General features: G+C 31.5%; 1 protein-coding gene across 1 annotated transcript; it reads left to right on the top strand.

Moving 5' to 3' along the window:
* The first annotated feature begins 2,275 nt into the window (after positions 1-2,275).
* LOC139499496 (fibrinogen-like protein 1) lies at positions 2,276-14,222 on the top strand. The gene is made up of 5 exons (XM_071288197.1): positions 2,276-7,801; positions 8,772-8,923; positions 10,280-10,376; positions 13,179-13,343; positions 13,979-14,222. Exons 1-5 carry the CDS (start codon positions 7,135-7,137, stop codon positions 14,182-14,184), a joined length of 1,287 nt encoding a protein of 428 aa, XP_071144298.1. The 5' UTR covers positions 2,276-7,134; the 3' UTR covers positions 14,185-14,222.
* Positions 14,223-14,677: the final 455 nt, after the last annotated feature.

Here is a 14,677-nt window from a genome sequence, read left to right as displayed (position 1 = left end):
ATATTATAATGGAGATAAGTTCAGCGCAAAAGATCAGGACACTGACCCACACAGCAGACATTGTTCCTCTTCTTATCAAGGACCATGGTAGTATTATAGTCAATGTTAGCATGTATACCTTAACAGGTCTTTTAGAAAGATGACATGGAACGGGTGCATGTATATTTCAAGATCTGTAATGATGATTAGGAAAATATAAATTGTGATTCTTCAAAATAAATGATTTAATAAAGATTAAAATTCTGTTTCTGTTAACTTACTGAAAAAGTTAATATTAGTTAAACATAAATGAGACAGCATGTAACAACAAAAAATATCAACAAGATACATACACTTAATCATCATTTATTAAATTTCATGATATACATATCTTTTGTAGATGTAACATTTTATTAATTTATTAATTTTGCCATTTATTTGTTTTTACATTTAGAATTATTTAGTTTGTTTCTCTGTAAGATTTAAGATATGAGTAGGAACAATGAATTTTAAGAAATACTTATATGCAGACAGATAATGAAATACTGATAAGGAATGGGGAACTTGCCAAAGAGACAAAAATTCGACCAAATAGCGGAAAACAGACTAATGCCACTAATGGTATTCAGTGCATCGAGGATTTATGCATCCGGATGCAGCCTTCAGTTGGCTCATATATCTTTATTCATACTTGTTTAGCGAAAATGAACATAACAAAAAACTTTGAAACGTGCAATATAAGATAAAGCATAAACATAAATATAGAACTATCGACATGTATTTTTGTCTTTTTTTTCTCTGTCTATGATGCTTACCACGTCAAAATACAATAGTTTTTTTTTAATTCTATTTATCTTCTCAATCCGTTGATGAGATATTTCCATCGTTATGCTACTGATGCGTATATGTCGCCAAGTGTTTATGATAAATTAGGGTTTCCTACCTTCGTTTCCTTCATAGTGGGGTGTGGCTTATGATGACTTTTATGATCTAAAGTGTCTTCAACTTGAAGGTTCCAACCCCTCCGGCAAAGGTGACCTTAGATACATTTTGCTTTCAGTTTTTGTTGTATCATTTGCTCTGACATAAATAATATTCTAGTAGCTACTGTTAAAGTTAAACAAATTCTATTATTTAAACACATGTACAAGTATGGTCACAATTAAACAAGAGCATAAACAAAAGTCAATCTGAAATATAACTAACATGCAATCAGCAATATTCGCATAACCAATCAAACAAGGGCGAAAGCTGTCAGATGAATGTAAGAGTGCATAACTATGTGATGTGTTTTGTGGACTGAATCTTATTTCTTTTCTCCTTGTTTTTGTGTTTGTTCCTTGACATTTAAAAAAGTATTAAAGTGCACTTTAAAAAATTAAGCCAGCGATTTTAAAATTATAAATTATTCGTAACCTATTTTACATTACTACATGTATTACTAAGCCTATAGAGTATTTCATTAAAAACTACATTAAATTTTATGGTTTTCAAACAGAAGCATCATATAATTGCCCATGGTTTATTTATTTATTTGGTTAACACTTTATTGTCTGAGGGAGCTACCATTTGAGAGGGGGCATGGCCTTTTTCGGGACGTCCGGATCGGGAGATTCTAAGCTCGTGATTTCCGGATTGAACCTTTCGGGATACGGGAATTTTTTTTTCGAATTTCGGGATATCGGCATTTAATTTGTTTTAATTCTGGACCTCGGGATATCATGTTTTTAAAGCCTGGGATTTCGGGATCAAGACCCCTCCGACCCCCCTCCTCATTTGAGGAGAGGGGCTTGGATAAAATTTAAAAAAAGGCAAGACAGTCTTTTGAGTGAAAAAAAACCGCAGGATCAATAATTTGGCATAAAAAGCAGTATTCATGTAAACAATTTCAAGTTAAACAAATAAAAAAGTCAGGTCCGAAAAAAAAATGAAAAATAAAAATGCTGGACAATGACTAAAACCAAAACAAAATATTTAACCTAACCCCCCCCCCCCCCCCCCCTTTCCCTCTTAAAATCAAATTGAAGCATCCTTAGACTTTTTTATTTTTTTACTGAATTTCTTTTTATGTAAGGCTTAGGAACTAAGTAATAAACGAAAACAGTGGTCCTCTCTGTTTCCCTTCTTTTCTAACTTCCTGGTTTTCTTTGGTAAAATTATTTTGAAATTTCCCTGTAATGTCTATTTGAAGATTCATTTATGGAAAATGATTAATTTTAAATGAACAACAATAGATGTACTGCTGCTCTTAGCAATAATGTAAACATTTAAATCATAATCTTTAAAAGCTTGCATATTGCACATGATTTTAAAATGCAGCAATGAATAAGACTATGAGGAAGAGGTATCTTTTCTTAAGTGTTCTATACCCCATTCCCTAACCCTAAACCTAACCCTAACCATGATTTACATATAGCTTTACAAGTATCTTAGTTATATCAATTAAATCAGTTGGATATTATTTTGAGAGAATAACTTTCAGTATATTGAAGAAGTATTGATAGCCACTAATTTATTCATTATATTGTCGAGAAGGTAGACAAGTTTAAACTTCCAATAAAAGGTTTGAAAATATAAATAAAAGCAGGAAATAATTTCAAATATTTTTAGATTTTATTAGTTACTTGTTTGATAATAGATATATTGGTTGATCGGATAATTCGACCCCTCGTTGAAGATACTGATGCTACATTAACAACACCAATCATCAAATAGAATGTATCATTAATATGTTTCTGTCTGAAATATGCATATAATATATATATATATTTGTCACTGGACGTCTACTTATTATGAATATATGAATTTAAAACTTCAGGACATAAACAGGACGCAAACCATGATGGCTTAGATATTAGCATTACATCAGATAATTTCACTGACAGTCTCATAATCTAAAGATTATTATTTGAACTTTATATATTTTACGTTTTACATATTTATAGAAAACAGAACAAAATCTTACAGGTTAAGTTAAGTTCTGTTATTCTATATAAATGTATCAATACGGATTAAAAACAGACAAAAATACCAACACAACAAAAGTTTACGGATCTAAGAGTACATATTGATACCGAAAGTCAGTTAAAAACAAATTCAAACTTTTACATAAACATTGTTTTCTAACATATAATAACACGCAATAAACGCAGTAATTGCGCAGACGGCATTTGTATTCATTGAAAAGCACGATCTTGTGATTTTTTACATTTTATGATTGTGTTGAAATATCATTTATCGTTATATCTCACCGTCTGTTCCAGTAGTAAAACTCGCACTAAAAGAAACTTATAAAGTGACAAAAGTGTAAACATAAAATTAATATATTTGCTTTCGATTTACTCATAACATAAATCCTGAATTTCCCCCTAGATTAATAATGTTGCTCAAGTCTACGGAATATAATCTTAATTTAAATTGGGTTGTCTAAGAATAAAGTATTGTTTAGAGTAAGTTTAAAGCTCTTATGTTACTGCATTTAATGTTTTGATAACTTGTTGTGTATGACTTTTGTATCAATTTAAAAGGAAAATGTAAAGCGATGTATTAATTTTTTGTTTAATTCGTTCATTTTTTGCTAGACATATGAAGAGGAACCACCAACTGCATTAATTTAGTACAGGTTTATGATCATCTTGAAGCCTTAAATAAATTCAATGATGATGGGTGTAGATGGCCTGTTAGTTTTTCTTTATATCAACAGCGTTCAAATATTCTAATTAACTTTCTTTATCAGATCAAAGCACTTTTTTTCAGCAAATCATATCTAACCACAAAACAAATATTTTATTATTATAATACGACCAGTTTGAGACACCATGTTTATCATCCTAGTTGCAGTGTTTAAGATAATGAATTTAAGTTTTGAGGCATTTGGTATACATGTATACACAACACACCTTTTATCTACCAAAACCTAGAGATGTCTTAAATTGTTGCTTAAGTTCCCGTCAGTGTTATGCATCAATGTCGGTTGATTCAAATCAGTAGGCGTATAACGTACATATGTCTGCATGTTTATGATAAATCGTGTGTACAATCAATTTTTAAAACTTAAATCTGAGAGTGATTAGTTATAAAGTCAATATCTTTTGTTTATTCATTATATAACTTTACAAGTATTTAATTTTTTTTTAAATCAAATTAGCCGAATATTATTTTGAATAACTTCATGTTTATGCGTTGCTGAAAATTCTGATTACCACCAAACATACTGATACAACTTTTATGACACATATTATCAAATTGAATGTGTTACTATTATGTTTCCGTCTGGAATATGCTTATAATATTTGCCACTGGACGTCTTCTAATAATGAAAACATCAATTCCAAACTTCATGACATTAATGTTATAAAAATGTACAAAGTATTAACAAAAAAAAATACGGATCTAAAGGTGCTTAAGGATACCGAAAGTCATTTGCAAGCCAATTTAAACTAATAACATCAACATGATAAACTACCACGAATGTAATGAAGGAGTGCAAAACCGTTATCTGCAGTCATTGAAAAGAATGATTTTGTGATGGTTAACATTTTACAAGTAATAGTTTTTCTAAAAAGCTTGCCGTATTTTAGCTGATTATATTGAGATCAGAGGTTTGTGAGTATAGGTTAATTTATTTTGGAATAATGCACTCCAAGCAATATGAATGCATAGCACTTTTTTTTCTACCAATTTGTGATTTTAGTTGTATTATTGGTGGACCAGGGTTATAATGGAAGGAGACTTAATAATAAAATTGAGAATGGAAATGGGGAATAATATAATAAAATGAATACTGTGTCTATAATCAACTTGATAAAAAAAAGCATATAACCTTCATGTACTTTTGAGGATTACTACTTGACAAAATGGACTACTACAGAAGGCCTTTCAAATTTGAGAATGTTACATCTTATATTTACATGTATAGAAGTAATTGATATCTTATCTGACTTTTGTCTTAGAAGATGCAATTTGTTTTGATGGTACAAGTTAAGTTTTGTTATTACTGATATCCAGATGTAATAATACTTGAAAAAGATGGGATTTGGAATGAAATATTAATTGCAAATAATGTTTTGCATATATTTTTTAAAATATCACGTTGTGGTTTGTAATCTTGACAATTTTTATTTTTTGAAGTTCCAGTGGCGGATTCAGGGGTGGGGTCCGGGGTTGGAACCCCCTTTTTTACAACAGATCAATGCATTTGAATGGGGACATATAGTTGGAACCCCCCTTTGTCCTGGGTTGGAACCTTCCCTTTTTAAATTGGCTGAATCCGCCCCTGAGTTCTGTAGATGAGAGCTTCATATTAGTATTCAATTAGCCTTTTATAGTGCTTTATATTTGTTTCCACGTGTAATCAAGCTTTTGTTACTTTGAATATTTATGTTTTCATTTCTAATGGCAAACATTTCATGTAATACATATTGTCAGGATTATTAGTTAGTTTTACTTGTTAATGTTATTGTCATGATCGGAAAGTAGTGAGTGGCGGATCCAGAAATTTTCATAAGTGGGGGCCGGCTGACTGCCTTAGAGAGGCCACTTCCGTCACGCTTCAGTGATTCCCTATATAACCAACAAAAATTTTCCAAGAAGAGGGGGTCCGGGCCTCCTTGCCCCACCCCCTGCTAAATCTGCCTCTGGTGATTGATATGTTCTAAATATAGAATTGCTGTTTGGTGTGAACCAGGCTTTGCGTTGAAGACCATACTACAACCTATAATGGTTTACTTTTATAAATTGTGACTTGGATAGACTTTGTCTTTGGTACTTATATGAGATCCAGTTATCATGGTTATATCTACATGTATCTACAAGATTGAGAACATTTTTTTGTAATAAATTTAAAACATATTTAATTCTGTAATACCTGATAATATTTATCAGTTATTTTTGCTTTTTTTCATTTCATGTGTTTTCTCTGAAAATGTCTGTATAAGTTGATTGGTTGTGATAAAAAATTGGGTAAGTTTGCAATTGTCATGTGCGGGTACAACACGTGTGGATCTTCTTTCCCCTTTCATTTATAAAATTGTGCATGATATTTATCACAAAAATGCACCAGTATTTTGGTGAATGAAACACTTGTCATATTGTTTTAAAGTCAGAGGCTAAGTTAGAGTGTTTTTCAGGAGGGCCTGGTCGTTTATTTGGGGAATCACTGGAGCGTCACTGGAGCGGACCCCTACTTAAGCAGTCAGTGAACTCCTGCTTATGAAAAATTATGGATCCACCACTGAAAGTTTCAGTAAAGTTAGATTAGTATTTTTGACAAATTTAATATGTAGAAATTTGAACAAAAAATGTATGAAAAACCTAATAAATTAAAAAAAATGCACTATTATTAAAAGCTTTCCTTGCTTATTCACAAGGACTTAACATATCCTCCATGCTATTCCGATCTCAGTTTTTTTTTCATACATACATATAGTCTGGTGCTGTTCCAAGTAGTCTTCTTTTTCTGTTTCTTGAGAAGTATTTGTTTTACGTGTTCAGTCACTATAAAGTGTTACAATTAATATTTAAACGCAACACATAAATAGTGACCAAAAAGGTACCGCTATCACACGAGAGAAGCTAGGAAAAAGTACAAACTACAGAACGTTATAAAGGGCTTTACGTCTAAATATTGACACGAATCTCAATCAAACGCTGAATAGACAAAACAGATAAAAAACGATAATAAGGAACTGAATATACTTTAGGATACGGAAAGCCAATTACATGCCAATTACAAGCCAAGAATAAACCTTGTGTTTTCTATACTAAAATAGCCATCAGTATGCAGAACACGAATTTAGTGTAAAGACGTCATCATAATGAGAAAACACGATGTTGTGATCTTCTCATTTAATGAGGGTTATTGTAAAGCGTTTATATTTATATCTTCAAAGAATCATACTTGCATTATAAGAATCTTCAAAAGTGCCAAACTTACCGGTGCCAAAAGAACAAAAGTATATCGTCTAAACATTGTCTGCCTGCGTCATATTGTAAGGACTTTGTTAATATACAAAACATGAACATTATTGTCGAAGTATTTCATGACGTAAGCAGTAAATATATAAATACTTGATGAATTGCGATTTCTTCAGCAGAACAGTTAATATCAGCACGTACACCACATAGATATTCAAAGAGAGGATATAAAAATTTACAATGAAGGTGACGGGAAAGTTAATGTCATTTGTATTTATGATAAAATTGTTGACTATCAATATTATTGAAGGTAAACCATGTACGGAGACCGGTTCCAAATGCAAACAAGTGAGAATGCCATTGATATCAAATAACCTACAAGCCCCTCTTGTAGCCGAACTTGACATAACGTCGATGAACAATCAATTAAAATCTTACATTGATGACATGGTAAAAAATGAGCAAGAACAATTGAAGACATCCATGTTAGAAGATTACTCTTCTAAACTGAACGATTCAAAAGAAGAATATGACAAAAAGATGTCAAACATAGTTAATAATCTTGAGGACAAACAAGAAAATATACAGCATGACGTATTTAATGTTTACAAAAATTTAAGTGAAAGTGAATCAAATTTTAATACGGAAATAACAGATTTGTTGAGTGGTTTTGGACACCGACAGAAAAGCTTGAAATTGGCAATGCTTTCAGAATATACATCCAAGCTTGACAAATCACAAGAAGATAACAATAACAAAATACTCGATCTTGCTACTGACCTTAAATCTCAATTTGCGAAGTTATTAAAAGATATCCAAGAGGAAGTAACAAAAGTCAATACTGATTCGAAAACTCAAAGAAAGGAATTAGAAGAATGGAAGACAAATTTGGCAAACGAATTAAATGGTAAGGCTGTTCTTAAAACTTTCTTTTCTTTATTATGACTGTTTTTTTACGAATGTCAATGTAGAAAGAAGACCTACTCAAATTTGATAAGTACCATACCTATGTAAATGAAAACTTGTCAGAGACGGAGAATTATTGATACAAAGGATTGTGAACATACATTTGTGAGGGAAACTATATTTCCTTTCTTGTCTTTCTCATTTGTGGCTTCGAGACCAATGATGAGTCAATTACATTAGAAACGCGCGTGTAGGAATCATCAGCCTTGTATTAATTATAAGCTAAAAAAATTTTTATTGTAAAGACATTTTGGTATGATTAATTTTTTGATTGAAATTTACCTTATATTCAGTGTCATACAGTCATGCATATTATTTACAAAAATAAGTTGTGCAATAAATCATATGAGAAGATTCTGCAGTGTTTCTTTACTACAAAAAATCAACAATTTATTTGATTACTGCTAGACAAACATTCTTCGCTAACTAAAAAGAAATAGGTGAAGTCCATTTGTTGTATCCAAGCAACTGGAAACGGACTTTTTGGATTACAGTGGTCAGTATTTGTGATATGCTGATTTTTACGAGATGGTTAGTAAAAATCACTGAAATTGCAACATAATGATATGAAGATTAATCGAAAATATTAAAACTACGGGATAAAAGTTTAAAGTAATTGCACCTGTATCATGTGTATGTTTTACTTAGTTTACTCAAAAAAAGATATGAATTGCTGTAAACCAACTTATTTTCGCGAGCGATTTATTTTCGCGATTTTCGCGAGTAGAAAAATAACACGAATATAAATCGTCGCGAATATGTTAAAAATTTGATCTTTCCTTATTTAACTTCATCAAGTAATCAGAAAATCGCGAAATTAAATAGCCGTGAAGTGGTCAAGAAATATAATTATAATTATACTTTATGTGATTTTCTTACAACTTTACTTACAATGTCTTGTTTATAAACAGACGCATATGTAGAGAAAAGGTTCAAAGACTGTTCAGAGATGCACAAGAAAAGCTTTTCGAAGAAAGAAAGTGGTGTGTACAAAATATACCCAGACGGCGAAAAGGAGGTTCAGGCCTACTGTGATATGTCTACTGACGGCGGGGGATGGACAGTAGGTTCATTTGTTTTATTCTATAAATATTGCAAGTAATACTCTTTAAACTTCAATAGTAATTCCAAAAAGCAGTAAATATATATTCTATCAACTTGCATCAGGAAACTTGGCATCTTCGATTTACAATCTTTCATGTCAAAGTTCTCAAAATATTGATTTACATATCAAGATAATGAAAATTTTGAGAATTTGGACCTTGAAGTTTTATTATTGTAACCTCAGTATAAACCATCCTCTGACACGCAACAGATCACTCTTTGTTTTATACACTCCTTCCATCGAATATTTTCTAATTCTTCGAAAAAAGAAAATCATGCTGTACAGTTATATCTTAAATATCCTTCTTGCGGTTTTTATTTCGAGGAACTTTGTCAATAAAGATACCGGTTTGGGGACTAATGATATAATACGTGAAAAGGATTGCATCATGCTTATAAATTATGATATAAATCATGGCAGCCGTAGATTTGTGTTCCTTTAACCATGGATTGGATATTTGTAATCGATTATTTTACCCTGAGCGTTGTTTGTTTTTTTTGCTGTAGAATATAGATAAAAATATTGAATCGGAATCTGGGTCTACATAAACCGGGGCCAATTTTTATGTCGAAAATTGAAAATATCCGGTTGTATAGATAAGTTTGTCGTAACGCGGAACATTTGTTTTTGTGTATTTCTGCGTTTGCGCTAGTACAGAGCTATGAAGGTAGATATATTGCGATTATACCGGTTGACGATATTAGGTCGTCATATGTATATGTATATTATTCCACTGCATGTTGATTTTGATAGCGAAATCAACATTTGTTAAGTTGAAACGTTCACACGTGACGTCGAACAAAATTTCATAGTCACCTCTGAATATCATATTCCACTCTGACATGTCGGGACTAAATCGTGCGACGTTACGCGCGGTTTTTGTACATAACGTCTTGAACTTCTTATTTCTAAATAGCTTGAGCAAATATCATTATCCTGTTCAAATTTATTTCAGACGTTAAAACAAAACAACTGATTAAATAATTAATGTTTATCCGTACTATTTATCAATATATATATATCTATGTCGTGTTTAGTAATAAAAACTAGCGGATAAGTCGGAACAAATGCCTGTATGCAAACTAATATTTGAAGTTCAGATAGTATACAGAGCTTAGGCAGTGGAATAAATCATTCATTTCTCTTGGCATCGGGAGATATAAAGATTTGTTCACACTCGTGAAATATGAATATTTGCGGGTGAATAAATCTTCATATCTCCCTAACGCACGGGAAATAAATGTATTATATTTTTAGATTTCGTGAAATTGATCAGTTAATACTAATATTGTTGCCTTTATTTATGCTATTTAGGTTATTCAGAAAAGATTTGATGGATCAGTTGACTTTAACCGGAAATGGTTGGAATGTGAAAATGGATTCGGTAACGTTAATGGCGAATTCTGGTTTGGTATGTACATTTAATTGTTCATAGTTTCACCTTGTTACCGTATTTCTTTTTGAATTATGTGATTGTAAAAAATAATTGAAGTATTGTATATATTCACAATAGTAGTTTTTCAACTAAAATATTATATGATACCAGCTTCATAATTTTATGCTTTATTTACTTACTTCTCTATCTTATATCTATTCACTGCATGAAACGCTTACACTGAAAATAATACCATATGAATGATTGATACGTAACATATGTTGATCGTTTTGTTGTCCTATCTATTATGAACATTCAATTGTGAACAAAACATTCATATTTTTCTCTTGCAAAAATGTGTTTAAAGCGTACAGAAAGCTACACAAAAACCCATCTAATGTCAACACAATTATGGGTTTTATGAAAGACTATTCATAATACAGTAAGCGAACTTTCGAGTGAAGCCAAGCTTGCGAAATCGAAACTATGTTACTAGGACAAACATCTGAATTGTATTTTTCAGTTATGAGTAAACTGATAACTGATAAATCCGGAATTAGGTAAAGACGTTTTTAGGAGTACTGCCATTAAGTTCAATTTAAATTTCTTTTCATGGTTAAAAGCCGAAAATTAAGTATCTATGTATTGCTTCGCATCACGGTGCGGAGCTATTAGTTTAAATCGACATGCACCTCAATTTAAAATAATAACTTACCACAATCAAATTCTGATTGGTTTCTTATTGATGCGAATGAGCTATAGCAATAGCTATTGGCCTAAATGAGATAAAGAGTTATAGATTTTTCCCGTCTCAGGATAAGACATCAAATACAAGAAAATTAACTTTGTGTATAACACTTCTGATGAAAGGTCACTATGCATGTTCGATTTACTGTGCATATATTGCACACTGAAATTCAGTATTGAAATACAATTAATAATGCATGTTTGCTTTGTTACTCTGCAATATACACCATGTGTTTGGTTAAACAATGTTCCTATACAGTTTTACAAAAATGCATTATCTTTATTTTATAAATTCCTCCAATCTAGGCACACCTCAAGAGAAGCAGAATGGTGTCTATTTGTATTTTTTCAACAAGTAAAATGAACATTTTTTTTAAAGCATAGATGTATAACGCATAAACATGATAAAGTAAATCTAATTTATATCAATCAGTATCAATCAATATATAAAAGAACCATATTTCCAATACTAGATCAACAACCACATGAACACATATAATAATGAATTAGAATATAGCAAAGAAGTCCTCAACTTTCTAGAATGCTCAAACTTGTTTCTCTTAATCTTACTCGACTTTTGCTTTTCCAGAATTGTTTGCCATTTTGCAAAAATTCCATTATTTTGTATGTAGATATAAAAACAAAACCAGTAAAAACATACCATCATGGAACTCAAACAATGATCACCTCGACTTGAAAAAAGAAAAACTAATTTCAAAGTAAAATTCTAATTCAAAAACCGATGCCGGTTGTGTTTTTTTATGTTTCGTCATGTGTACTATTGTGTGTCTGGTTTTTTTCTTCATTTTTAGCCATGGCGTTATTAGTTTGTTTTCGATTTATGATTTTTACTGTCCCTCTGGTGTCATTCGTCCCTTTTTTAATACATTCAAATTGCAAAGCAAATACTTGTAATATCAAGTTAATACTAGATCTTATTATAGTTTATCGAATAATAGCCGAATGATGCGACTGCCGATCAAAACATACATGTGTTACGTAATAATTTCAAGAAGGCGTGAACATATAATAACACTAAAAGATTCGTATCGCATTAGAATGCAAAACAATCAAAAAAAAGAGTTCAACAACACGAGTTATTACTCTCTATGAAACCTATAGTTATCCAATTCATGAAAGATTTTTGCTTAAAAGAATAAAATATTTTTCAGAAAAAAAGTAACAGCGAACGGTTTTAATATCTAACACAAACATGGTTTTTCCAGTGTTTGTTTTAAATTTAATGGCATTCAGATGCCGATAGTAAATATCACTGATCATGGATTGTTGTTCAAACGTCAAGTCAGACATTGAATTCCGACGCTGGACAAAAATCTGCAAATGTAAGATTAATCATGTTGTTTCCTGAGTCTTAGAAAATTTACGTCAATATCTAAGTGTAGGCAAGTTACGTCAATATCTAAGGGTAGGCAAGCTACGTCAATATCTAAGGGTAGGCAAGTTACGTCAATATCTAAGTGTAGGCAAGTTACGTCAATATCTAAGGCTAGGCAAGTTACGTCAATATCTAAGGGTAGGCAAGTTACGTCAATATCTAAGGCTAGGCAAGTTACGTCAATATCTAAGGGTAGGCAAGTTAACGTTACGTCAATATCTAAGGGTAGGCAAGTTACGTCAATATCTATGGGTAGGCAAGTTAACGTTACGTCAATATCTAAGGGTAGGCAAGTTAACGTTACGTCAGTATCTAAGGGTAGGCAAGACTTTTTTTGCCTGATGGTTTACTAGTTTGAAAGTCGAATGCCTACATAACAAAATCAAACACATTTGTCATTTCGTTTATACTACTAGACGAAAATGATAGACGCAAGGGAATAATTGATTTCAAATGACAGTGCAGCAGGATCTACTTCCCTTTCCGGACCCTCCGATATGATCCTGATTGCATGAGTATTGTTGTTGTTATTATCAATTTTTCTATGAAGTGTTAACTGGGCCTGGTCATTTTATCGTTTGTTTTTGTTTTGTCTTTGGTTGTCATGTTTCGTTGAAAAAAAGTTCTGAATGTTCTCTTGGTATCGTCTGTGTATTTTTCCTATTAATGAACACTATCTTTCTTGGTAAATGCAGGAAACAATTACGTGCATACCTTGACAGCCACTGGAAAATACGAACTGAGAATAGATATGGTTGACAACAGTAACAACACTAGATATGCTGTATACAAACGTTTCAGTATTGGAGGCGCTCCTTCTAAGTACAGGTTAACAGTCGATGACTATTCAGGAAACGCAGGTAGAACAGTATATACATCATTATTATACATAACATTAAATTCAATACCTTCTATCAACAAGTAAACAGATAAAATGAATTCCCTACAGAATTATAAAAGTGTTAACGTTTTATCAAGTTTATGTAAAATTAGATATAAAAAGATGTCACAACATTGGTATAATTGCCAACGAGAAAACTTTCCAACAATGTGTATATGATATATAGATTAAGGAGATATGTGATTCGTTCGAAGACATGCACCGTTCTCATTAATCGCGTGATTGTTTGTTGTTTGGTGTTTTTTTTTTTTTTTTTTGCTTAGCGTTTAGCTTTTTGTTACAAATCAAATAAACAAAAGTTAACTAACAACAGAAATAGATGGTGATTTTTTCTTCAGATACGTGGCTACTGATCAGGTCAACCATTGTTCTGACATTTTAAAATATGCCCAGTCTTACAATTAACAGTATTCAGTGGCAGTCATTTCATAAACGTACTTTGTCGACGTATAGTTTTAAACTGCATTACACACTGTCCATGTCGTCTCTATATATTATCGAAATTATTACTTGGGATCAAAAGTTACACACTCCTTGTGTTTTGTGTTATTAAGGTTTTTGTATTTTAATCACATTTGTTTCATTTACTTTCAGGGGATATGTTGACATATTATAATGGAGCTAAGTTTAGTGCTAAAGATCGGGACAATGATTCATTGGACAACGGACATTGTGCCTCTTCTTTCCAAGGACCTTGGTGGTATTATGATTGTTTTTTTGCAAACCTGAACAAACCTTTTGGAAAGATGTTTTGGGATGGTTGGATTCTAAGATCTGTCATGATGATCAGGAAAATATAAATTGTGATTCTCTTACAATAAATGATTAAATAAAGTTGTATTCTGTTTATGTTATCATTATGACGTCAGCGATATGGATTATACATACATGACACAGCATGTAATTACAAGAATAACCATAACACATACGTTTTATCATCGTTAAATGAATTTCCTAAACACATATCTTTTTTAAGGTGTAACATCTTATCTGTCATTTGTTAGTTTTTACTTTTGAAACTATATCGTTTCTACTTCTGTAAGATTTAAACATGAAAATATCATTTTGAGAAATGCTTATTCACATGTTTGATTTAAACTAATCACACCAGACAAGATAAAAGACGCGATAAGTGCCCATATGAAAACACACAATGTATCGATAGTTCATATTGCCAAAATTTACACAGATATTCATGATATTGTCGAGGAGTAAAATTGACAACTTTAATCATCTTATCAAAGTTTGATTCATTATAAATGACGTTAATATTCATCGTTTTTCACTAAAAAG

This window comes from Mytilus edulis, chromosome 12 (assembly GCF_963676685.1).
Source record: "Mytilus edulis chromosome 12, xbMytEdul2.2, whole genome shotgun sequence".
NCBI classification, from domain to species: Eukaryota; Metazoa; Mollusca; class Bivalvia; order Mytilida; family Mytilidae; genus Mytilus; species Mytilus edulis.
Note: the sequence above shows the minus strand (reverse complement) of the source record. Positions and strands in the feature narration are given on the sequence as shown.